This window comes from Miniopterus natalensis, chromosome 11, assembly GCF_054644295.1.
Source record: "Miniopterus natalensis isolate mMinNat1 chromosome 11, mMinNat1.hap1, whole genome shotgun sequence".
Taxonomy (NCBI): domain Eukaryota; kingdom Metazoa; phylum Chordata; class Mammalia; order Chiroptera; family Miniopteridae; genus Miniopterus; species Miniopterus natalensis.
In genome coordinates this window covers 58,219,958-58,247,093 of record NC_142091.1, presented here as the reverse complement: position 1 = coordinate 58,247,093, position 27,136 = coordinate 58,219,958, and the positions used below count along the sequence as shown (strand labels likewise).

General features: G+C 43.1%; 1 protein-coding gene across 2 annotated transcripts in view; it reads left to right on the top strand.

The window, feature by feature from the left end:
- MPPED2 (metallophosphoesterase domain containing 2) overlaps window positions 1–27,136 on the top strand; it is a 163,886-nt gene continuing 136,750 nt past the window's right edge. Inside the window, exons 1-2 of one of the 2 annotated variants that reach the window (XM_087821796.1) lie at window positions 1–87; window positions 5,553–5,801. In XM_087821796.1, coding sequence (XP_087677922.1) covers window positions 5,674–5,801 — 128 coding nt within the window. In that variant the 5' untranslated portion in view covers window positions 1–87; window positions 5,553–5,673. Of the gene's footprint in view, window positions 88–1,863; window positions 1,942–5,552; window positions 5,802–27,136 lie in introns of those variants that run through there. The other variant, XM_016206168.2, reaches the window with a different exon arrangement.

Below are 27,136 nucleotides of genomic sequence, written 5' to 3'. Positions count from 1 at the left end.
CGCGCCGGCTCCGGCCGCCCTGCGATGGATCGCCTGCTGGCCGGGCGCTGAAGGCATCCCCCGGACCCGGAGCGCAGCCCGGGAAAGGTAATCCGCCGGGGAAGGGAGGCGGAGGGCGGGGGAGGGGGAGGAGGCAGCCGGGCGCCCGGTGCCGAGCGCGAGAGGAAGGGAAAAAAATGCACACACAAAGCGGAGCCCGGGTGAGAGGTGGCTTGTCAGAGGCGCGTGCGGGGCTCGGAGCGGGGTCCGCGGCTGCCCCGGCGCCCCTGACATTCGCTTGAGCGGGCGCTCTCCGGGCAGTTCGGAGCCCGAGGAGGGCTTATTTTGTACCCCCGAACGAAAGCGAATTCTCTTTTAGGAGCTGTCTACCTCCCACCCCCCATCTTGCCCCTCTGCTCCTCTCCCCTCCCCCCAGTCCTCGGCCCCGACCTCTCGGGGTCCCCCACACCCGCCCCCTCCTCCGCCGGGATTTCTTCCGAGGGGAAGAGAGGGTGTCGGCGAGGGGCAGCGGCCGGAGCCCGGCGGCCGGGGTGGGGGCGGGGCGGGGGCACGACGAGCTGTTTACTAGAAAGTCCCGGGGTTGCGCGTTCGAGCCGCCCCGGCCTAGGCCCGGGCGCATTGTGTTGGCCCGAGCCCCGGGCGCCCGCGGCCGCCCGAGCGAGGCGCTGTGGCCGGGCAGGCGCCGCGCAGCTTTGTGCTCGGCTGCGCTCCGCCGCCGCCCCCGGCCGCCCGCGCGCCGCTCCCGCGCGGGGCCGCTTCTCACCCCGTCCCCGCGCCCGACCTCGCTCCCCCGCCGCCTCGGGTCCGCAGGACCGCAGCCCGCGGGGCGAGTCGGCGCCTCGGGCTGGGCGGCCGGGGGCGGGGGGCGGAAAAAAGTAACCGCTGCCGCCCGATTTCTTCTGGAGAGAGGCAGGAGTTTCTTTGCTATCGACGCGAAACGGGGTTATCTTTGTAAAGCCTTTGAATTCCGGGGGTTTGCGGCCTAGGAGGTGAAGGGCACGTTTCACTGGAGATTGGGGAGGGGGTTAGTATCCACCAGCAAGAAAAGAAATTAAAGATGCCCCAGTGGAGTAGATTTACAGGGTATTTACCTCCGCCCGCAACACCCCAATTAAGTGCACATTCGGGTCATGAAAAATATGTAATTGATTTGAGATGCTGCAAACACACACACACAGGTCAGGATGGAAAAAACAAATAAACTTTAAATGAAAGAAAAGATTCCCGGTGTGTGTGGGGGGGTCCGTGGCCCCCGCACCCCCTCCAGCGCCCGCTGGCTTCATCCCGTCCTTTCTCCGCCGCCCCGGGGAAGCACCGGCGGAGAGCGGGCGGCGGCGGGCGCGGGCTCCGCGCTGAGGGCTCGGGGATGCCAGCGCGCCCCGGAGGCTGACGTCGGGGGCGTGGGGCTGTGATGCCTCCGCGAGGATGGCGCGGTGTCAGAGCCATTGGCCGCCGGTGGTCATCAATCAATCAGGGGCTGGGGGGAGAGGGAGAGAAAGAAAGACAGGCGCGCAGCGGAGCCCGGCGCCGCGAGCGCCAGCGCCGGCAGTGCCAGCAGCGGCGACGGCGGCGGCAGCGGAGGCGACGGCAGCGGCAACCGGGGACTCAGCGAGTAAGGCGAGCTGGTGCTCTAGGAAGGAAGGGGGAGCTGTAGCCCGGACGCGCCGGCCGTGAGCCGCGAGGGCAGGGCGAGCCTGTGTGTGAGTGTGTGTGCGCGCGCGTGTGTGTGCGCGCGCGCGCGTGTGAGTGTGTAGTTGGCGAAGCCCCCCCATCCCCCCGATTTAAAACAAACACACCAATCCAAAGTAGAGAATCCCGCGCCCCCCGCCCCACCATATATAGGCTCTACGCGTAGCAAGAGGCGCGGGAGAAAAGTCCTGCCCTTGCTCTGCTCAAGAATGTGCCAGCCGGGTGTCCGCAGTGCTGGAGACAAGTTCAGGTGTAAGTGCGGCGGCGGGGAGGGCGCCCTGCGGAGCGGCACGTGGAGCTCCGTGCGTCCCTCCCCGAACCCGGCGCTGCAGCCCCGGGAAGGCTAGGGAGCGTCGCCCCGGGCCGCGGGGAGGAGCCGCGGGAGGTGGGCATGAGCGCAGAGGCGGGAGGGCGCGGGCGCTCGGCGCGTGCGGCACAGGGCGAGAGCGGCGTTCGGCGGAGTTGGAGCGGGCGAGCCCCGAAGTCTGGCCGGGCTGTCGGGCGATCTTCGTAGGGCAAGTGACTAAAATGACCATCCTGGTTTAAACGACGAAATCACGGGCTCCTTTCTCATAGGCTCTGCCGCGCGGTGCTCAGGGGGAGAGAGGTCATGAGTTGTTGCTTTGAAACTTTTGGTAAATTGGACTTCTGGTGTCTAGGAGGTGGAGACACTTCTTTAATTCCTCAGCATTTAATCCTTTCATTGCCAGCAGACTTTAAAAATGTTTTCCAACTAGAATCCTAAGGGGGAAAAAAAACAGCAATACTGCAAGTTGCACAGCTTCGGGGACAGGAGAAGTGATTGCTGTCTAGGAAATGCAAAGCGTGCTCACATGGTATTTTTTCTTTTTAAAGAGAAAATCAAACTAACACTGGTATTAATGCTTGACAGTGTCAGTCCCCTTTTTATTTTCCTTTAGAGTTCCTGGCATTTAGTACCGGGTTCCTTTGTTTTGTGGAGCAAATGTGTTGAAGTATAAAATGAAATTTTTTTTTTAAAAGATTACTGGTCTCTTTAAATAATATATGTGAAAAGTAATGTAAGTATGATGAGAATGAGATGCTCCAAAATCTGATCATTTGCAAGGTTTTACTGCCTAAATATGTGAAGTAAGGTGAGGTAGCTTCTTGATAGTTTTAGGCAGTGTATCATTCTGTCTTGTTTTGAGCTTTTAACAGATTTCCCAGGTAGAGGAGGGAGACCATTGTCCCGTCTCTGAGAGCTTATCCCAAAAAAGGTCTCTCACATGTGTTGGTGTTTAATATTCTCAGGATATGTTCATTTTGTGATGTGAGTGGGGGTAAACATAGCATTTTAAAAAAAATAAGCCTTTTATTGACTTGTCTGTAAAGGTTCCTGTGAAAGTTTTGAAGCTCTCTGCCTTAGTCTGACATTTTCTTCAAAGGACTCCAGATTAAAGAAGATAGACACGGCAGGTGCACTGTTTTGATAAAACATTTGAAAGAGAACATGGTTAAAGTGAATTCAAATGAAGTGCCAGTCACCCATTTAGCCCTTCAGAGTTGCAGGGGCCTGTGCTTGCTGATGAAAAGATGTTCTATTTGCCTTGCTGGGGCAAAGGTGCAGAGAGGCACAGATGTTCACTTGGTAGAGAAGGCAATCCTACGTTCACTAGGATAGAGTGGATCATTTACGTGCGACTTGATCACCTTCTAGGTTCCATCTCTTCTAGGCTTCCAGTGGCAGGGTCTAATGCTAACTCCTGTAAGTCACTGCGTAGATATTTACACAATGGGTATGTATATTTTATTTCCAGGCTATTTAGTGGTTTTGCTCCAGAAACATTTGAACTGTTTCTGGCACCGGGTGCAGAGATTGTTACTGAGAGGTCACAATGGTCTAGACATGCATTTTGTTTCCTTCGCCTCTAATGTTCTGTGTTTCACACAATAGACATTGATGGCAGGAACATAAGAATTGCCATCATTCTAATTTGTGCAAACACTTTTAAGTTCTCCCAGTCTGAAACTGTGTGTGTGTTTTTTTCCCTCTGTGCTTTGATGGCTAACATTCTTTTTAATGACAGTGATTTCTATAACAGGAAGATGTTTTCATTTGTATTTACTTTTCAGCATGGCGCAATTATGCAGTTTTGCGTTTCAGTCATGTCTCGGTACTTTGTGTCTCAAAAGAGAATTACAGTACTTAGAACAGGACTGCAATTTGAAGCAGGTGTTGTGTTTTACTGTTATGCAAAATAACAGTAAAATATAATTGTGGGGGAAATTAAGGAAACAGCTGCAAACTTGGTATGGAAACTGCTACATTATGATTTGTAAGCAGTTCTTATAGGTATCTTACATCAGAGGGGCAGGGAAAGATTTTAATTTCGTTAATCCTGCTGGCCTGGTTTTCTATCAACTGGTGCTTAAAGGCCTCATACCTCCCATGAAGTCAGGAGGAAGAAAGTGAACCCAAAGGGGCACTGTTTCAAATGCCAGCGCACCAGGGATTCCTCTCTTGGCAGTGCCGTTGTACATTAGCTACGCAGGCAAGGTGGGTGCTGTTTAGCTCGCTTTGCTAAGATGAACAAGGCAATGATTTGAGCAGAACGCTGTGGACTTCCTTAGCCCAGCCAGCATATGGAGGACTACACAAGCCCCGGGTTGTAAAATAATAAAATAAATGGCCTATAGCAGGCCATCTGCCTTTTGCTTGATATTTAAGGTGTTTCATGCCAAATTTAAATCTCATCTTATTATTCTACATATTTTTATCTGAGATAGCAGCTAAGACTCCGGAGCTTAATGGTGCACTCGGCAAACGTATTCCGATGTGGAGCACTTAAAGCAAGAGCGCGGCTTACCCAAGGGTTACCGCCGCGGCTTCCCGGTGCACTGATCGATGGCAGCCGCCTCCGTGCAGGGATGCGCTTTCCTCAGTCTTTGCACACCTGCCATAAAAGTAAACACCCTCATTTCTGAACCCAGTGCAGCAAATCATATATTCACATTTGAAAGAGGCTTCGAAACTAGTGGAAACTTACCAAAAAAAAAAAGTATGAAACCAACTACCGAGAATTATGCAGCAACGAGCAAGAACGAAGCCCGAGGTAGATGTAATGGCCCCCCTCCTTTCCTGCTCCCTCCCGGCTGGAAGGGGGCGATCGTGAATGCATCCGAGGTGGTGGTCCAGGCCTGGGTGTGCTTGCCTTTCCCCCAAGTGACTGCAGTGTTGAGAGAAATTATATGACATTGAGAATGAAGAATTTGCCTTTCCCTGAAGTTCTTTGCAGGAGTGGAATGCATACGTGTACCGGGCCTTGAGGACCTGTGTATTATAGGGGCTGCCTGTGAAAGAAAAAATTATGTGTAATGTGTGCATACAGGATGTGTGTAGTACAGGTACACACAGGTGTTGTTAACGAGCACAGCGTTTTAAACTTACATTTGCCATTGCATTTTATGGCTGTGCTAAGCATTGAGATTTCAGATTGTTATATGACACCAACTTTGTACAGACCAGATATTCCAATTAGCAGGGAAGGTTTGGAAGAGTCTCCCACTTCCAGCACAAGCCATTTATAGTCAGACGCCATGGCAACTGTGGATATGGCCCTTCTGTAACTCACATTAAGTGCCATAATTATAATTAAAGAGGAAATCTTCGTTTGAACGCCATTGAAATGATTTGCTAGCAGCCAGCGGTGTCACATGGAGTGTAATGTCCACTCTGAAGTGCTCGCGGGGTAGAGAGCCGGGAAAGGTGGTATCCACGAGGCAGCAACACATACTGAGATTTTTTTCTCCCCCCTGAACCAGTTTCACATCCAGGTGCCACATTTGATGTCTCTTAGAATACCCTTTTCCTTTGTTCTCATTTTATAATTTTTTTTTTCCAGAGACACACACCAGTATTGATGAGCAGACCCTTGGGCTCAGAGGTTGGCTGAGACGCACCATGCCTGCTTCCATCCTTCGCTCCGGAAAGCTGTGAGTTGCTCATGCCTATAGGGAGGAAGGATGGCACATGGGATTCCTTCTCAAGGCAAAGTTACCATAACGGTGGATGAATACAGCTCTAACCCCACCCAGGCATTCACGCACTACAACATCAACCAGAGCAGATTCCAGCCGCCACATGTACATATGTAAGTATCGCTCATGAACTTTAAAAAGCTAACCATCAAGGAAATAGACATAAAATAAGAGGGTCGCTAATGACTTCTGCCGGGGACAATAAAAGGCATATGATTGTCAGAACAGATGCGTACCTGTGGTTCCACTACAGCTTGGAGGAATGCCCTGCATCTGTGTGACCCTCCCAATTTTCAGAGTACTTTCAACCACAGTTTGATTTCCAGAGCCTGTCATGGGTGGTGGTAGGTTGCCCACATTTTATGGATAACAACAGAGAGGGTAAGGTATCCGCCTAATGTCACACAGTGAATTTTGGCAGAGCCTCCACCTGACCCCTAGCTCAGTTTGCTTTACATTATATTGCTTGTCTCCATGAGGAAATATTTCTTGAACATTTCTAGTTTTTTCCCCCTCACCTCACTTCGCCACCCCTTTACATCCAGCTGGGAAATAGCCTAATCGGGACTAATTGTTCAGCCCCTGCTAAATCCGTTGTCTTGCCTGTTGCTCGTGGAAAGTGTGCTGCATGTGCACGACTCAAACACTACGGGGGACGAAAGACTAAGGGACAGTGGAGCATTGGTTCCAGGAATTGTACTTTTCTCTCACTCCCTAATGCTATTTAAATTAAGCGCGGTTTAAACTGTTTCAGTAACAAAGTGTGGGAGAAATCAAGAGGCAGGGATTTCGCAGCACCTGGATGCACCAGCTTTTTTCTATTCCCCTGCCACAGGATGTGCTGGGCTTTCAGCAGATGGGGCAAAAGGTCACCATCTCCCTTGTTTATTCAAGGCCTGGTGCTCATTCTCTGTGAGACCCTTCCAATGTCTAACATGAGTCTTTCATAGTGGGACTAAACCTCTTTGAAAACTATTGTATAGTCAAGAGAGAAAGGAGGTTAGGGCTCTGTTGACTGTTTTTGCCATTCCTGGCAAAATTGAATTCGGGGCATGTCCAAGTCACAAGCCCTTTTTTTTAGTAATTGTTTTATTTGGGCATTTAAAAAAATGGTAGGACCGCCCTCCCCAAACACACACACACACACACACACACACACACACACACACACACACACACACACACTCAAAAATTAGAAACACTAACCAAGCAAAAAGAGCTTTCTCTTGACTGCCTGGGTATTAGTGTAAAATAGGATGTTACTTTGCAAGTGTATCCAGTAGAGCCAACTCAGTTACCTGTGATGGAATTTCTAAAGAAGAGAAAGAAATCCTTGTAAATGGTTTGTGATAAACTATTTCTAAGAATTTTATACTTCCTTTAAATCAGAATATATTCATGATTATAAAGGATTGCTAACATGAATTTAAGGAAAAGTTTTAAAGTGAATATTTTTTTTGTTAAAATGTTTTTTCCTGAATAATTACTGTGTCTTCATTTCAATATTCCTTTTTTTCTTCTGCTTTTAATAATTTTTTTCTTCAACTGTGTGATAGAATTTGTGCAAGTGGAGGTAGGATACCGTTAGCTCTGTTTTGCTGGGGTGATGTTTGGTATTAAAGAATTGCAAAGAGCTTTGGGGATTCTGTTTCCTTTCAGGCAAAAGAAAGTATGTTTTGTCCCAGATTTCTTGGAAAATGACTGACAGAGAATCTCAGCTTAGTCTTTACTTGTTTGTAGCCGTAAGATTCCACTCCTGAACTATGAATGCACAGAGATTTAAAAATCATGTAACTTTAGAACTGATCTGCTTAGATCTAGGCATAAGATATTTGAAGGACCAGATTATACCTTTTTGGAAAAAAAAAAGACTTGAATGGAGTTTTCATTGGCAGCCTAGAGAGCTGTGTGGGCCTTTGACCAGACTGCCTTCCTGCCTTGGAGTAGAGGGTTCTTCCATGGTCTGGGTCCAGCTTGCCTTTCACCATCACCCACTCAGGGCTTCCTACCTGAACCCTTTGCTCCAGCCACACAAGTTGGCTCCCTGTCACCTGGGCACACCTTGAGCCTGTCCATCTTGGCAGCGCTGCTTTCACTATTTCTCACAGCAGAGACACTCACAGTTATGCTCCGCTCATCAGATGCCCCAGAGCCAGTTCAGGCCCTTCTACGTCTGTGAAGCCTCTTCAGTCTCCCAGTCCACACTGACTGTGCACCGCCCCCCCCATCGATGCCCCTGGTCATCACTAATTTCAATCCACACCACCTGCATTACTATTATTTGTTTTCTCTCTCTCTCCTGCTTCATTCGTTTCTTAAAGGAATGGATTGAGTAGGTAACAGGTGTTCAGAAACACTGATAGATTGATTGATCCATTCATTGCTTGGGCATTGAGATGAGAAATTCTGTTGGAGATTTGGAGATTTTCACTGGAATTTCTCAGAGCTGTTTTAACATTATGAGTGTTTGGATGAAGGTGTATGCGTATCATCGATGTTGACCCACCTTTTCCTTCCCTTTACGCAGGGATTGCTCCATACTAGGCATCCAAGTATCTTGGTGAAATGTGAGAATGTTACATTTCTATTACATTTTTTTTTTTGAAACAAGATTGCCCTTAGTCCAAATAGAAATTTAAATTGGCTGGAAAATATCCACAAAATATTTAGTCTAAAGTTTCTTCCGTTTTCCTGAAATTTTCAGCATGCCATACAGAGCTTTGCTCCTCTCTCTGGAGGTAGTTTGTCTTTTCCACTTGAATAGTTGCTCATTTATTTTGCAGGGGATTCTTAAAACATTTGTTTTCCTTTTGCACTTACAACTGAGGTCTATGAGAGCCAAGACAGATCACCTGGATTGGGGTTACAGTCTTGCTCCCTTAAATGATCTGTTGTTTTCTTTCATGCAGCCTAGTTGGGTTTTTTTCACCCTAATTAAGGAATAGCTCACCTCCCATTTAAGTCACTCAGTCTCACCTCAGCTTTGGAACCCACCTTGGGCAATTTACTTCCCTTCTCCAGGCCTCAGTCTACTCATCTGTAAACATTTGCACCAAATGATAATTCTGGATCTTTTAGCTCTAACATCCTAAGATGAAGATTGCAACTAAGACAGTATTTATTTGCAGGGTGTTGCTATGGGGGGAACACAGACACATAAGACCTGGTCTCCATCTTCCTGAAGCCCAGCACAGATTTCAGAGCTGGCTTTAAGACGTTGACTGCTTTGTCTTGGTTTGCTGTTACCTGTGAGTTTCAATGAGGCTGCCACCACGCTTTCGAAAAACCACTGGCCTGCATCTCTGCCTGTGACATAGGGAAGGTTTTGTGTTGTTTTTTTTTTTTAAAGAAAGCAATCCTATATGACCTTGGGAAAGAAATTTAAAACACAGCTGGAGTTGGCAGGGCAGAATTTAACCTAGAATTTGTGTGCCCCTCTTACCCAGACTTTTGAACGCACTAATAGATGTGATGATTGAAAACCAACAATTAACAGGGCTTCATTTTTCTGCAACCCTTTCATCTTTCCTAAGAAGACTGTTGAGAAAATTATTTAGTATTTAATGATGGTGGGAGGAGGTGCTAAAGGAGCCAATGTAGGTTTGCAAACACCATAATGATTTTGTATGTTTTTAATTACCTGAGGCCTTATAAAATACTTCAGACCTTTTTGGTAGAGTGTCCAACCATCTCGGTTTTTGCAGTAAAAGCCCTATGTTCTGGGAGACCCCTTAGTCCCACGCTAACCAGGAGGGTTGGTCACTTGTTTAATCCCTCATTTTTTTCTTTAAGGGTTGTTAAGAAGCTGAAATCAAATTTTATTTTCAGTTTTAGTTACTTATTTTATTTGCCTATACCTTTGGTTGGCAACACCCCTGGGGTCTTCTTTTATTATTATTATTATTATTAATGTTTATCTTTATTGTTGAAAGTATTACAGATGTCCCCTTTTTTCCCACATTGATCCCCTCCACCCCGCATCCACCCCATCCCAGGCCTTCCCCATACCAATGTCTATGTCCATGGGTTATGTTTATAAACACATAAGTTCTTTGATTAATCTCTCCCCACCCACTCCCCCACCTTTCCTCTGAGATCCCTCAGTCTGTTCCATGCTTCTGTGTCTCTGGATCTATTTTGTTCATCAGTTTATTTTGTTTATTAGATTCCACATATGAGTGAGATCATGTGGTACTTGTCTTTCTCTGCCTGGCTTATTTCACCTAGCATAATACCCTCCAGTTCCTTCCATGCTGTCCCAAAGAGTAAGATATCCTTTTTTACAGCTGCATACTATTCCATGGTGTAAATGTGCCATAGCTTTTTGAAGCTTCTTTTTAAAAAAATAATATTTTTCAATTATGGTTTACATTCAATATTATTTTATATTTGTTTCAGATGTCTAGCATGGTGGTTAGACTAGTACTTTACAAAGTGATCCTGGGATCTTATTAGCTCTGGTTCTTTTGCACTTGTTTTGGGAGATGCCGCAGCATGGTGGTACAGGGTGGTGAACATCTCAGTGGAATCGGGTTGCTGGATTTAAAACCTGGTTGCACCACTTACTAGCTGTGTAACCAAACATGGACAAATGTATTCACTTTTCTGTGTTTGCTTTTTTCCCCCATTTGTAAAATGTGGACAATAAAAATAGTGCCTAACTCAAAAGGTTTCTTTGAAGGTTAAAAACAGTATTATTTGTAAATTTCTTAGAGGAGTGCTTAGTATGTGGCCTATACTCAATAAATGTTAGATGTTATCATTAAGGTTGTTCTATTGATTCTGTGTTTTTTTTTCTAAGCTGTGTCTCAGTTCATTTTGAAAATCAGTAGTGTATAAATATATGAATTAATAAGAAAATAACTCACTGGTAAGTTTTGTCCAGCAAACTTTTCTGGGTGGGTTGGCAGGTATCCTGACTTTTTAGTGTCTGTCAAGGTCATAGCTTAGAAGTGTCTCACCTCCCTCTAGTTACTCTAGAGGAGTGACAGTCCCTGGGGGAAGGAATCCAGTGCGCTGAGTGTTGCCTGATTGTTCTCTGGGGAATCTCAGTGGCCTTCCTCCCCTTGGGCTGATCCCAGGTCCCTGTACCCCCATCAATGTCTGAGGCTCCGCACCTGACTGAGGTTAAAACAGAAGCATCAAGAGTTAACCATAATTAACCAGGGTTGAGTGCAAAGGGCACAGCTTGGGCTGGGGAATGGGGGTAATGCTCTCATGGTAGCTGAGAGTGGGGTCTGAAATCAGGGATCTCTACAAACGCTGATCCCACCAGTTACAGGCTTGGCGGGTGATGGTGGACAAATTACTGAACCTCAGTCTTCTCATCTGTAAAATGGATTTAGTGACCCTTTAAAATAGTTGTGAGCATTAAATGAGATAATGCATATGACATATAATGCCTGGAAGATAGCACTTGATAAACAGATGCTGGGATAATATTTACAGTCTTTTCCAGTACTTGGTGAGCATGAGATAAGTGCTAGTTAACATCTTTATTTCTGAACTGCTCGGTGGTATTAAACCTGATGAGTCCAACTTACGTTCTTGTTGCTTTGTTGAACTGTATAGGAGCATGTCAGTGTTTGCCGGGCCTTGCTAATCAGAAATGATCTGAAGTGTTTAAGGTGTCTGGGTGATCATTCCATGCCAAAATCCTTACAAGATTTTGAACGTTTGTTTGATCTGAAGTTTCATTCTTATGTGGTAGGAAGTAACTGTTTATTTCAGGGCTGTATTAGGTATCCTTAGGTGCAAAAACAAAATTACAGAAGAGTTATAGAATGGTGTCATTTGGTTTGAAATATATAAAAGTGTGTGGAAAGATAAATACCAACATTACTGGTGGCTCCTTAGGGAGTACATTTGGGAATGAATTTGTGGAGGGAGTATTGGGTAAAGACCTTTCCTTTTTATTTTATATTCTTAACATTTATGTAATACTTTTATGATGAAAAAATATATTTAAAGAATGATAAAAATACAGTGTGTCTACAAGTCCTTCTGCTTTGTCTGCAAGATATGCAGTAAAGGCTCACTCTGCTGCAAATCTACTTACTCTGGGATTAGCTTCCTTAGCTGGCGCCTTCTGTTTCATGTTATGTTATAACCAAGGAATGGACCAAGGGCTGTTCTTTGGTTCAGCAGAATTCAACTTGCTCGTGTGTGGGAAGATGAGAGCAGTGCCAAGGATGCTGCCTACTTCTTATACCTGAAGTGGAATTTTTTAAAAAGCATCTTCAAATTCATTTTTAGAAGCCAGCAGAGTCTACACAGTAGCAGGAAGTAAATGGCTTGCTTAAGAGACTGCTTGACAGTTTTTCAGGGAACTTGGATTCTAGTCCTGCTTGGTCACTCACTAGGTCCATGACCCTTAGCAAGTTGGGCTTCTCTGAATCTCAGGTTCCTCCCCAGCTCCTGGACTTGATGTCTTTAGCATCACACCTTCTCATGCTGGCAGTTTAGGATTTCTCCTATGTCTTATGTTTTCTTTAGTGTATTTGAAATTAAGAACACAAACCCCTCATCATTAGTGATATTCTGCAGGGAAAGAATATAATAGGGAGGCATCGTGGGGATACGGTGGAGGGGAAGAAAAATAACCCCTAACTCTCAGACGACGGAGGAGTAATGCGGATGAATGAACGAATGTCTGGGGCTCTGTAAAACTGCACTTGCTAAACAAGGTGGAATTTCCTCCTTTCCTACAGAGCTGGGCTGCATTAGCTGTTTGCAAAAAGAAAACAATTCTGAACATCTTTCTCTTGGTAAGCCACTTTCTCATTCTCATTACAAATTTATCACTGGCCTGCACATTTGCGTGGCCATAATTTTTGTTAATGTTTTCAATCTGAAATTCATCGTGGAGATGCTGAACGGCCCTTTTAGTTTGCACTCATATATAAACACAGGGTATTTTTCTTTTCCTCTCTCGTTTCTTTTTAAAAATAATTTCTTTTTCTTCTACACCCCCTGAGGGTACTGGTCTTGTGGTCCGTGACAGTTCGACTTTGTTGTAGAGCTGACTTTTTTTCCTATTCTGTAGATTTCTTTGTTTGCAATCGAGCATTTAAAAAGCCAGTCTAAATTTAGGTATTTTTTTCTTTTGTCCATATGGATTTGTTCTTAGAACCCTAGCTGTATGTTGCACAACTGGGTAGTATTTTTTTGTTTGTTTTTTTGGTCACTTAACTCTCTGGGAGGATAAAGAATTTTGATAAATAAAGCAGATCCTCTGTAGTATGGCATTCCTGGATTTCAAATTCTGAAATACTTACCTACATTTGTAGAGGTAAAGAAAGATTCACAGGGGAAACAGGACCACAGTCAAGGGATAAGCACATAAAACCGGAAAACCGTCCTATCACCTCTCCTTAAGGATTGAATCTCTCTCTTGTTCTAAATACAGGATTTTTGGTTTTTTAAAAAAGTCTTTCACGGAAATGTCTGGATAAAAATATGCAAAATGGCAAGGCAAGTTAAACAGGAAGTAATGCAGCAGTCTGTATTTGAGACATTTCATTTTAATTCGGAGACTTTAGAGCTTATGAAGATGGAGCTTTTAAGATCTAAAAACAAAGCTAGTGCCATTGACTCCACCACGTCTTGTATAACAAACCCAAGGTAGTTCTGAACTGATTTCAGAAAGGAGAAAAAGCTCACTGAACTGAATCTTGGAAAATGTATCCATCAGCTTGTTTTGATTCCTCTGCAGTATTTCCTTTGCTCTTTCCTTCCCATGTCTTTTTCCCTTTTAGATTTTCATAGTATACTGAAAACGAGATGTTTCGGAGCTGCCCTGGCATGATTAGGCTATTATTTCAATATCAGTACTGATAAAAGTACTGCCCTTTTGCAGACCACCGTGTTAGTCCTCCGTTTTTTTTTTTTTTTGTGGTGTCTTAATGTAAAATGTACAGTTGGAGACTTCGTCTGTGTTGAAACACTAACTCTGCAAAGAGGAAACTCTGTTGGATTTATTGGCCCTTGCAGTATTTGGGTCTGCATATTTCTGTTCTATTTTGCTTTGAAGATTCCTTTTTTCAATTCCTGCCCCTGTAGAAGGGTAAAATGTATGCAAATAAGAAAATGCATTTTTGCAGGCTTTTTATTTTTTTCCTCCTTTACCACATATCCAGAATATAATCTCCTCTAGTTGGTTTAAATTTCTGCGCAGTTTTATATTAAGTAGTAAAGCTCTCGACACTAATTGGAGAAAAAGAAAAAGAAAAACTTGCACCATTTATAAAGCAATCGGAAGTAAATTTTTAGTTCTCGGTAGCATTGAGCTTTAAAATTCCAAGCCTGAATTAAACCATTCTTGATTTTCCTCTGTTGGTAGTGGCTTCCTTGAAAGATTGCAGGGCCCTCTGCTATGACATGGACTGTACTCAGACCCATTTATTTCTTTGTGCAGACAGTCTCTGAAACCTTCTAGCTCAAAGATTTGATAATTCTCGGGTTAGAAAAATATCTTTTCCCATCTTGCAGTGGCTATTTTGGCATGTATGCTGATTGGCTAAGGAAAGTGGCTCACTTGTGGTATTCAGGCCACAGACCAAGTCTCGAAGCGCTTATATATTGTACACTTAGTTAAAAATGTGTTTTGCACCAAGACTTAAAACTGAAATCAAGAGAAAAATTAAGTCTCCCACCAGCTAAGCAACCTCAGCATGTTTCTCTAATTTCCTGAAGGATTTAGCCTTTTGCTATAACACAGACATTTTACCAGCTCTATTTGGGTCCTGAGTTTTGGAAAAATTGTCTCCCTTTTGTTTCATTTTGCTTTGCCTTAAGACTTCAAAGATTACCACAGACTCTATTAGATTCTATTAGATATTTTTAAAAAAAATCACAAATATCATACCCATTGCTCTTGGCTCTGCCTTATATTTAATGTGTTCCTTTTTTTAAAATTACCAACTTTTTCATACTGGTCCTTCTTGGGTAAGCAGGCATATAATGAGGAGATGCATGTTTTATGGAGAAGAGAAAACTGAGGGTATGTGTGAAGGAGAGAGGGAGAGGGAAGGAGGGCCTACCAGGCATATTCAGTAGCTCATAACTCTTTCTTGCAGTTATGATGTCCCTGGTCTGGGGCTTGACTTTAACACCAGGAGAGTGTCAGTGTCTCTAAACATGAGTTAACAGGGAGAGAAGATAAATTGCATCTCGACTTTCTGGGGTGTGCATGCGAATTCTACATACCAATGAATCCAGCATTTGAGAGCATTAAAATAACACTTTTTGATACATTGACCTGTTTTGCTCTCTGAGAAGGAACAATTTGCTAGGTAATTCAAAACTTTAGGGTTGTGTTTCAATTTGTATTTTTTCAAATCCATTTGACAAATAGTGAACTTGCTCTTGAGAAATGTAAGAATATCTGAAATGGTGATTTCCCAAGGTTCGCCATCTGTTAGTATCAAGGAGCCTTACCATATGTTGTGCTCAGATTCTGACTTTTTACAGGTTAACTTGTTTTTACTTTGCTCTTAACCCTCACATTTTGGGCACAGCTGGGAGCGCTGAAACCTATTTTGTCTCAAACTTAGAGAAAAGGGGGATGGGGAGGGGCAAATTTTGGGGAAGAACCAAAAGAGTAGGAAGGTGGTGTTAGCTCCTAATGCATATGAATTCCCAGTTCCTCTGTAATGCAGTTCAAAGAAGAATCTAATGTCTTCTCCATGTGAAATATGAGGGCTGTGTCCTGCTCAGTACAGTGGAGCGGCCTGGGCCCACCCCCTCGCCCACTGACACTCTGGAGAATTCAGAAGGGAAACAGTAACCCGGTGGGAGGTTGTTGGCCCCACGCTGTGCCCCTCGGAGGCGGGTGGCCAGTCTGTTTTGCATCTGTCCATCTCGACCCCTCCACCACGGTAATGGCAGCCGGCACGCTCCACTGTTTATCTTGGAATTTGATACCATCATCTTGGCAACCAAACTGGGACCTTTACTGCTCAGATTGTTTGTCATTTGTTGTTAATTATCTGTTACCATAAATTCTGCACTTTGAGAAAAAAGGGAATGTTTTATAATATTTCCTCGAATATGTAAGTGGAGCTTCATTTGCTATGGGCAAAAGAGGGGGGGCGGGATATCAGCCTTTTTAGGGAATTGATTTCAGGGAAATCAAATGTCCTGGTTTTAAAGACACGCTCGGTTAGATCCCGCTACTGTAGCCAGAATTCGCACTGAAAGAACCCTTTGCAATTCAGCACCGGTCTGTGTTTGGGAGAGGTACCCCCTTCCAAGGAACAAAACATAATTTAACTCTACTAAGGGGTTTTGCCAGCTCCTTGTGCCATAATTGTGTTTTGTGTGTGCTAGAGCCTGGAAGTTAGTTCCCTGCAGTCGGTTCCTCCCTTTCAAAGGCTATTAAGACAAAGCAAGTCCAGAGTGAAAAGTAGCTTCTGCTTACCTGCCTTTACGAGGTGTTTATTTTGTCAAGTGTAGGATGAAAATGAGCTTTCTGGCCATTAGTAGATTTTAACCATGCCCCCTCGCTCTGCAGGGAAGGTTGTGGCACCTTATAAACAGGCAGCGCTGGTTTGCGAGGTGCTGCTCCACGGCCGCAGGAGCCGCGCTGGCCTTGGGGCCTTAATCAAGCCGTAAACAGCAGAGCGGCAGAGGGGAAGAGGGGATGCGTGTATTTTGGAGGGGGGCGTTTCGGGAGTGGAGCGGCTGTTGCTAAGCAGAAATGTAGGCACATTTAAAAATATAAAAAAAGAGGTCACTTGAAGAGCTCCCCCCACAAAAAAAAGTATATTCAGAAGCCAGCCTGTCTCTCCATCCCCCTGCTCCTTGCATGTGTTCATTTATATTCGCCACCATGGGGGTCTCATCTCTACCTCGGGAGCGTAACAGTCTATAGGCTTTAATAGGCAGTGGCGAAGGCCATGGTAGGTGACGCTTAGTGCTCAGGAGAGAACTGAGCACAGTATCTCAATGCTCGGTGCATGCTAGCTATTGTTATTAAGTACAATTAATACTAATTGCCATTAAGTATGGTGTGTGTGTCTTATTCTTGAGAAGTTGTTTTTGTTTTCGTTTTCCTCCGGCTTTTAAAGTTGCTAGGGTTCTCCCAAGTGATTCCCACACTGGAAGGGAAGAACTGAGTGTGTGTTAACCTGCTGGTAGCCAGGGCACAGACTTAATGGACACTTGTCCCAGCTCCCTGCCTTCTGCCTGGGACAGCGGAACTCTCCGAGATGTGCCTTTTACTGGAGTTGTGGATTTTGCTTGGGTTTGCTGCCTTTGGTTTCCACAGAACCGGAAAATGTTCTTCCCAGCCTCATAAGGACTCATAACAGTATTGGCCCTGAAATAAACCACCGTTTCTACATATTCCACTTCCATTATTCTCTTACTTTCTCTCTCAGTGTTTTATTAAATGGAGTGCGTTGGGGGCGTGTGCACCATTTTAGAACACTTTTTTTTTTATTGTTGACAATATTACAGAGGTCCCCGATTTTCCCCTTTCCCACCTCTACTCCGCCCCACCCCACCCTAGGCCTTCATTCACCACACTATTGTCTGTGTCCATCGGTTATTCATATATGCATATATTCTTTGGTTAAACTTTTCCCACCCTCCACCCCCCGCCCCCCAAGATCTGTCATTCTGTTCATTCATCCATGCCTCTGGATCTATTTTTTTATAAGTTTATTCTGTTCATTAGATGCCTTATGTAAGCGGGATCATATGATATGTGTCTTTCTTTGACTGGCTTATTTTGCTTACCATAATAATGTCCAAGTCCATCCATGCTTTCCCAAGGGTAAGAGATCCTTCTTTTTCACAGCTGCATAGTATGCCATTGTGTAAATGTCCCACAGCTTTTTTATCCACTCATCTACTGATGGGCACTTGGGATGTTTCCAGATGTTAGCTATTATAAATAATGCTGCTATGAACATAGGGTGCATATGTTCTTTCTGATTGATGTTTCTGGATTCTTAGGACATATTCCCAGAAGTGGGATCTCTGGGTCCAAAGGGCAGCTCCATTTTTAATTTTTTTGAGGAACTTCCGTACTGTTTTCCACAGTGGCTGCCCCAGTCTGCATTCCCACCAGCAGTGCATGAGGGCTCCCTTTTCTCCACACCCTCGCCAGCACTTGTTGTTTGTTGATTTGTTGATGGAGCCGTTCTGGCAGGTATAAGGTGATACCTCACTGTGGTTTTAATTTGCATCTCTCTGATGACTAGTGTTGTGGAGCATTTTTTCGTATGTCTACTGGTTATCTGTATGTCCTCTTTGGAGAATTGTCTATTCAGGTCCTTTGCCCATTTTTCAATTGGATTGTCTTCCTGGTGTTGAGTTGTATGAGTTCTTTGTACATTTGGAAATTAACCCCTTATCAGATTATTATTGGGGAATATGTTCTCTCATACAGTGGATTCTCTTCGTTTTGTTGGTGGTTCCTTTTGCTATTGCAGAAACTTTTTAGTTTGATATAGCCCCCAGGAATCCCACGTGCCCCACCATGCATCTCAACACCTGCTGAGGAGGCAGCAGAGACCAAGCCTATCACGGACAGTCTCAGGGGGCATCAGTGACTGGCGTTGGGGTTGGGACATTCCCCCCAATGTCCTGGAAACCTGACTGGTACTTCTCCATCATGGGAGAACTGATGGACTCTCCCGGCTTCCAGCAGACCCCACCAGACTGCATAGGAGGGGTTCCGCCTAGCCAAGGTCAGGGTAATATTCCAGGACAGACCCAGATATGTGGCTCTGGGACGGGACCACACCCACCATCTTCCCTGAAATTTGAATGGCACCTCCCCTTCATGGGAGACCCTGAAGTCTCATCCTCCTGATTCCCCCAAAAGCCCTTTCAGAAATAGCCTTTTCAGTGACTAAGTCTGGTAGCTGGCTGGTGAACAGAGGTGGGTGGACATGGATCCCCAGAGGCCTTGGGACATTTACTGACCCACCCCTGGGCCCCATGCTTGCTAACAAGCTGGCCCTGGAGCGCAGCTACGTGCAGCCAAGCCCTGTGGAGCAAACTGTGGGTCACTAGAAGCTTCAAACAGATTGCCGAGAACCAAACGTGGACAGCTTCTGAACAGTGGCTGACACCAAAATACCTCTCAGGAGTCCCATGAAATGACATACAAAACAGCCTCAGTCAACATAAGAGCAAGATTCAGTAGGAGCTCCCAGGAGGCACTAAACTCTGCCGAAAAGAACTCTGCTTTGCTTTTTTTTGGCGTTTTTTTGCATTCTTTTTTTTTATTGCTTTGTCATTATTTTTCTCTCTCTTTTGTCCTTCATAGCTCCTATTTTTATTTTTATTTTTATTTTTCTTAACTCTCTTTTTCTGCCCTTTCTCCTTTCCCTTCTTTTTCCCTTTTCTTATTTTTTCTCTTTCTTCTTTCTCTGTTTTCCTGTTCATAATTTTTCCTTTCACTTTTCTTTTATTCCATTTTCCTGCTCTTTTTTTTATCCTTATTTTTTTCTCTCCCCTTTTTCCATTCGTATTCTTTTTTCTTCCCCTTTTTTTCTTCTCATTTTTTCCCTTTTATTATTCTCGTTCTCTTTTCTCTTTCCTAACTCTCTTTTCTTTTGTGGTTGGTTTTGTGGACGTTGTAGGGGACTTTTATCTGTTTCAGTTTTGTATTGTTGTGTTTTGTTTTGTTCCATCAGCACCTGCACAAGAGCTCAAATGATGTGATTGGGGTTGAGCCTCGCAGTCAGCCAAGCTGAGGGGAGAACTCACCCACTAACTGGACAAAAATCAAGACCCGATTACAATAGAACACCCCAAATAACCCACACAAGGGGCATTCCTAGTGCATCCAGCTCAGGAGATCAAAGAAACTGCACCACTGGGTCCCCCAGTACACTTAACTACATAAGGCTGCCCCATGAAGACTGGGAGACATAGCAGATTTATTTAATACATAGAAACAAACACAAAGAGACAGCAAAAATGGATAGACAAAGAAACAACTCCCAAATGAAAGAAAAGAAAGACGCTCCAGAAAAAGAGCTAAATGAAATGCAGGCAAGCAACATATCACATATAGTGTTCAAAGTAATGGTTATAAAGATGCTCAAGGGACTTAGTGAGAATTACAAGAAACTTAGTGGAAACTACAACAGCATGAAATGGAGTTAGAAACCATGGACAAGAACCAGTCGGAAATGAAGAATACCATATCTGACATCAAGAATACACAAGAAGGAATTAAAAGTACATTGCATGAGGCAATGATTTGGGGGTCAAATAGTGATTTGGAGGACAAGGTAGGAAAAAACACCCAATTAGAGCAGCAAAAATAAAAACAAATTTAAAAGCAGGAGAATAGTTTAAGGTAGCATAGACTGAAAGTAAAGGGATGGGGAAGAAATATTCCAGTGCAAATGGAAACAAAAAGAAAAGCTGGGGCAGCAATACTCATATCGAACAAAAAAGAATTTAAGCCAAAGGCCATAAGAAGAGACAAAGAAGGTCACTACATAATACTAAAGGGATCCATCCACCAAGAAAATATATTTTCACCCGACATCTGAGCACCTAAATATATTAAAAAAACTCTTGGTGGGCTTTAAGGGAGAGAGATCGATAGCAATACAATCATAGTAGGGGGACTTTAACACCCCATTGACATCATTGGATAGATCTTCCAGACCAAAAATCAACAAGGAAACAGAGACTTTAAAAAACACATTAGATCAGATGGAGTTAATTGATATTTACGGAACATTTCATTCCAAAGTGGCTGAATATACATTCTTCTCAAGTGTACGAGGATCATTCTCAAAGACAGACCACATGTTAGGACATAAAATAAATCTCAACAAATTCAGGAATACTGAAATCATATCAAGCATCTTCTTGTATCACAATGACATGAAACTAAAATTCAATTATAGTAAAAAAACTCAAAAACATTCAAACACATGGAAACTAAATAGCATGTTATTAAACAATGAATGGATAACCAATGAGATTAAGGAAGAAATAAAAAACTTTCTGGAAACCAACGAAAATGAACACACAACCACCCAAATTCTATGGGACACAGTAAAGTAGTCGGAGTTCACAGAATTACAGGCCTGCATCAAGAAACAAGAAAAAGCTCAAATAAACAATCATTCCCTACAACTAAAAAAATTAGAAAGAGAACAACAAGAAAAGCCCAAAGTAAGTAGAAGGAAGGAAATAATGATGATCAGAGCAGAAATAAATGACCTAGAGACTAAAAAACCAATACAAAAGATCGATGAAACCAAGAGGTGGTTCTTTGAAAAGATAAACTAGATTGATGAACCTTTAGCCAGACTTATCAAGAAACAAAAAGAGAGGGCCCAAGTAAACAAAATCAGAAACGAAAGAGATGAAGTAAAAACTGACATCACAGAAATGCAAAGGATTGTAAGAAAATACTATGAACAACTATATGCCAACAAACTGGGCAACCTGGGTGAAATGGACAAATTCCTAGAAACATACAATCTTCCAAAACTCAATCAGGAAGAATCGGAGAACCTGAATAGGCTGATAACAACTAATGAAATGGAGCAGTAATGAAAAAACTTTCAGCAAACAAAATTCCTGGACCAAATGGCTTCACAGGTGAGTTTTACCAAACATTCAAACAAGAACTAACATCTATCTTCCCAAACTATTCCAAAAAATTCAAGAGGAGGGAAGACTTCCAAAGGCTTTTACAAGCCCAGAATAAAGACACTACAGAGAAAGAAAATGACAGGCCAATATCTCTGATGAACATAGATGCTAAATTCCTCAACAAAATATTAGAAAATTGGATCCAGCAATACATTAAAAAGATCATACACCATTGCAAAGTGGGATTTATTCCAAGGATGCAAGACTGGTACAACATCCACAAATCAATAAATGTGATATATCACAAAAACCAAATCAAGGACAAAAATCACATGATCATATCAATAAATGCAGAAAAAGCATTTGACAAAATCCAGCAGTCATTTATGATATGAACTCTTAGCAAAGTGGGAATAGAGGGATCGTACCTCAACATAATACAGGTCATATATGAGAAACCTACAGCCTACATCATATTCAATGGGCAAAAACTAAAAGCATTAACCTTAACATCAGGAACAAGACAGGGATGTCCTCTTTCACCGCTCTTATTCAACATACTACTGGAAGTCTGGCCACAGCGATCAGACAAGAAGAAGAGATATAAGGCATCCAAATTGGAAAGGAGGAAATAAAACTGTCATTATTTGCAGATGACATGATATTGTACACAGAAAATCCTAAAGACTCCACCTAAAAGCTGCTAGATTTAATAAATAAATTCGGCAAAGTAGCAGGATACAAAATTAACATCCAGAAATTGATGGGATTGTTATACGCCAATAATGAACTCTGAGAAAGAGAAACAGTCTACCATTGCAACAAAAAAAATAAGATACCTGGGAATAAATTTAACCAAGGAGGTAAAAGATCTGTACTCAGAAAACTATAGGACATTGAAAAAGGAAAAAGAAGAAGATACAAACAAGTGGAAGCATATACTATGTTCATGGATTGGAAGAATTAACATCATTAAAATGCCCATACTACCAAAAGTGATCTACAGAGTCAACACAATCCCTATTAAAACACCAATGGCATGTTTCTGGATGTTAATTTTGTATCCTGCTACTTTGCCGAATTTATTTATTAAATCTAGCAGCTTTTAGGTGGAGTCTTTAGGATTTTCTGTGTACAATATCATGTCATCTGCAAATATTTGATCTAGAACAAATATTCCAAAAATTCATATGGAACCAAAAAAGACTCCAAATAGCCTCCAAATTCTTGAGAAAGAAAAGCAAAGTTGGAAGGATTAGAATGCCAGATATCAAACTATACCACAAAGCCACTGTAGTCAAAACAGCCTGGTACTGGCACAAGAACAGGCATATGGACTAATGGAACAGAACAGAGACCCCAGAAATCAACCCATGCCAATATGGTCAATTAATATTTGACAACGGAGACAAGAGCATACAATGGAGTAAAGACAGTCACTTCATTTAATGCTGTTGGGAAAATTGGACAGGTCCATGCAAACAATGCAACTATACCACCAACTTACACCATACACAGGAATAAACTCAAAATGGATAAAAGACTTAAATGTAAGTCGTGAAACCATAAAAATCCTAGAAGAAAACATAGGCAGTAAAATCTCAGACATCTCATGTAGCAGTATTTTCACTGATACATCTCCTAGGGCAAGAGAAACAAAGGAAAAAATAAACAAATGGGACTAGAACACAGATTTTGATCAGATTTTTGGATTAAGAAATAAGTATTAAATTAGTGTCTCAGACTTACAGTTTGAGTATGAGAATACGAGACTCGGGGGAGGAGAATGAAGCTGGCAAAAAGCACCCTTAGACTGCTCTGGGAGAGGCTGGGAAATGGATTTAACACTTTGGATTTCTTAGGAGCCATTAAAAGTCGGATGGGATCAGATTACCTGACTGCCCATCTGAAACCTGAAACTCTTGCCCTAAACCGTGCAATTGAGTTAAGCTCCAAATTCAAGGCCTCCCCCTAAGACTGGCCTCTGGGTAAGCCTCATTGTGGATTGCAAAATGATTTCCTTTCAGAGGAGCAAGACTACAGTGAGGTTTTTTATGGCCAATTGAGCCTGTACATTGGTGCCAGCCAGACATTTGGCAGCAGTTAGCGCCAACTTTGGTGCTCTGTCCGCCGATTTTTCCCAAGGTCTTCTATCCCGTCTGGATTCGGTGCTGACATTGAAGGGAAAATACGTTGTAAATCCAACTTTCTAGGCATGCCCCCTGCATTTTGTACTTTTTAATTTTTCTAAGTGGAGAGGTACTGAGAGGTTCAGGGAGAGAGCCAGCTGATCCTAAACTTTGAAACTCAGAATGATGTCCACAGGCCTCCTCCCTAAATACTGTTTCCTTTGTCACATCTTTAGGGGACTCCTGACCCCGCTCTCTAGATTAGGTGAACCCAGAGTACCTGCAAAGAGTGCTTTACCATGGTCACTTATCATAAATATATTTTCTAACTGTTTGTGAAAAGACTGTCTTCCTTCCACCAGGCTCTAAACTCTTTGAAGGCAACAACTCTCTCTTTTTCTTTTTCTTTAATTTTTTCCCTGCCTCCAACTACAGCACCTGTCACTGCATTGGGCACACTACACACACTCCAAGTACCTGTTGAATGAATGATTGAAAGTTGAGTGTGCAAGGATTCAGTATTCTCTTACTGTGTGCTCCCTTATAATCGTTCATTCACTTTGAGAGCATGTATTTAGACTCGACTTTAAAGAAGGTGACTTATAAGTCTCCCGTTTTTTTCAGGATGGAGCTGGATGAAGCTCAGAGTGAGTATTTCTGACACCCCTATACTAACTACAGCCGATTCTGCCTTCAGCTCACTTTTATGTTGACAGTAGTAAACTCTCATTTCTAACATAGGAAAAACACCAAAGTTTCACTTTCAACTGGACCCTCAATATTTGGGCTTCCTTAACTTTAACTTAAAAACTGAGGCTTTCGAAAGTATATTGTAAAATGCTCATTTATTGGTCCTACTTAAAGTCAACAATTACTGGTTAGAAGTGTGAAATCAATTAGAATATAATTCAGCGCAATTACCAGGAATCTGACTGACAACTACCCTTAATGTGGAGTTTCCCAGAAATGAAGACCATGAAAACGGGTCATCTGTTATCATGGGAATCGCGCAATTTTATTCTGTACTCAGATTTTTTAAACAACTTGGCTTGCTTTTTCTTTTGAAATAGTAAACTCTTCAGGCTCTTATAGAGTGACTATTTTGACAGAAATCTGTGATTTGTGTTAAGTACGTATAGTACCACCATAACAACATTGGTGTGATACAGTGATTGAAAACCTTTTAAAAGTTTTGATTTAAAGGTAAAACAAATAAAATTTAAAGTAAGAATGTAATGGAGTTCTAATTATGGGTGACTCTACTACAAAGCTCTTGAAAGCCAACTGATTTTTTAAAAAGCCTGTGTAAAGTGCCAAGCTTAAGAAAGAATTTTACATGAAGCGGAACTTAAAAGAGGGGAGATAATAGGAAAGAGAGGTTTGCAACGTGAGCACTTTGGGGCAGGATGTGCTCAATTTAGGTAGCTGACTTCCAGTTCTCTCCCTAACTGTCCTTGTTACTATGTCTATTAAGGAAGGTGTTGCATAATTATGCTTTCTGGAGATGCCCTTTGGCTGAGGAACTAATTGAGTTTCTGGCCTTGAGTGTGGACTAGAATTGGGGGAGCTTTTTGCCCTGTAGGTAGAAGCCCTTTGATGAACCTGCCTCTTTGATAAGTACCTGTAGCGACTGGCTGTGACACGGTTTAGGTAAAGTGTGGTTTAGTAATTGAGGAGTCAGCGCTCCTTAGTATACCAAAATCTTTCTGTAAAATAGGGAAGACACCAAAATCCACATGTGCAATTTAAATGAGCTTGTATTCTGCATTATAAATATGCACCGGATGCCAAGTAGAAAACCGGAACACTCTCTCAGGATGCTGTTAGGGCCAAGCGGAATCTCATTAGGGACAGCTTCAAAGATCAGTTCCTCGTGTCCATAAAAACAAGTGTAAATTATCTGGTGCGCGCCTGCTGTTAGCAGTCGCCGTGTTGCATTATGCATGACTCCAGACTGCACAGAGGAGACACAAGCTGCGCGGAGCTCTGCAATAGATGTGGGGATTTCTCCATTATCTGTATCTATATTTATACATATATATATGTTTTGGTGTTGAGTCCTACATTTTGGAAATTTATTGGTGTGTTTCAGTTAATGGAGGATGTCATATATAATCTGCTCCTACATTTTTGATGAATTAGAGTCAGTTCACAGAGACATGATAAGGCTCTGAATTGTTTATATGAACAACCAATCTACTCAGATTTATATATCTTGTTTGCTCACATGTGGAGTCAGATTAGGGGGCCATGAGTGCATTCGATGCACATAGAATTGGGTGCATGTGTTTCAACCATTTTCTCCCTCTTTTTGGTCTCTTGGTTAGATTTTGGGAAATAAGTGTGAATGCAGAGTAAATTAAGAAAACGTAGTCGAGTCTGTCATACAAGGCTTTAATAAATAGTTTTGGAATGAATGTCTACGGATCTGGAATATGTTCCTGAGCTTGACTGTGAGGAGGTAGAAAAGCAGTAGAGTGTAGTGTTTAAGAACATGGACTCTAGGACCAGGTTGCCTAGGTTTGAGTCTTGGTCAGGCTCTTACTAGTTGTGTGACTTTGGGCAAGTTACTTAACCCCTCTGGGTTCTCATCTGTAAATGAGGGGGAAAATTAGTAGCTACCTCATATAGCTGTTGTGAGTGTTAAATCTGTTGATACATGTATAGTACTTAGAACATCTCCTGGGATGCAGTAAGTTCTGTCAGAGTGTTTGCTCATATTGGTGTTATCACTATTATCAGAGGTAGAACACCTTCCAGCACAGCTGGGGATGACAAGGTATGGCACGCCCGGAGACTGAGTTCATAGGTCTATGTGTGCTTGTGTGCACAAGTACACGAGGCTGAGGGCAGGCAAAGTCAATAGCGATTACTTGAGGTGAATTGGGAAAAGCCATTAAAGTTATAAAATACTTAGTAGATGTGTATCTTTCTGGTCCACATAACCCAGGGAAATAACCATGACATTGTTACCGGGAAACCTGGGTGGGGTTCAGGCTGCCTGTTGCTGTGTCCAATTCAACGGAGGCAGGGTTGAATCATGTAAGGTCTTTGTTGAGAAGGTATGCCAACCAAGAAGACAGGGAGCATACGAGTATCCAAAACCTGTCTTAAGGAGTGGCCTGAGGGATAGGGTTATGTAGGGAAATGGGGCAGACTGAGGCTGGGAATGGAATGTAGCTACGTGCAGTCCTGGAAGTCTGAAGACGTCATTCTTTTGTTCTTGGTCATCTGGCACTGTCGTGATGAGGTGATATCTTGACTGATTGCTGACCATGCATATTGGTTGTCTTGATAAGACGGTATTGTGACTCATTGTTCACAGCTGTGTCACCTCCTTAATTGCTTTGTCCGGGATCAAGGGGAGTGGACAGGCTCAAAGGCCTAGGAGAAAGAAGCTTAAGGGGAAAGAAAAGAAACTTGAATCCCTGCTCACATAAGTATATGTGTTCTACAGTTTTACAAATAATGTAATTATATTTCAGATTAATTCCGGTGCTCAGTCTTTGGATATTATAAGATCTTGGGACAAGGGTAAAAAATATGAAGACAGAGGCAGCGTTCCTTTGGCCAGAGTAGAAGAAAGTGTGTGTAACGTCTCCTTTTCACACGTGTTTCTCGGAGCCTAGAACAATGCTTCATGTGGGACGATCAGAAGAGCAGCCTTTAGCAGTATCACGTGACTTACATTCACATGCGTTCCAGGATGTGAATGGAGCTGCCTCCTTTTTGAAATC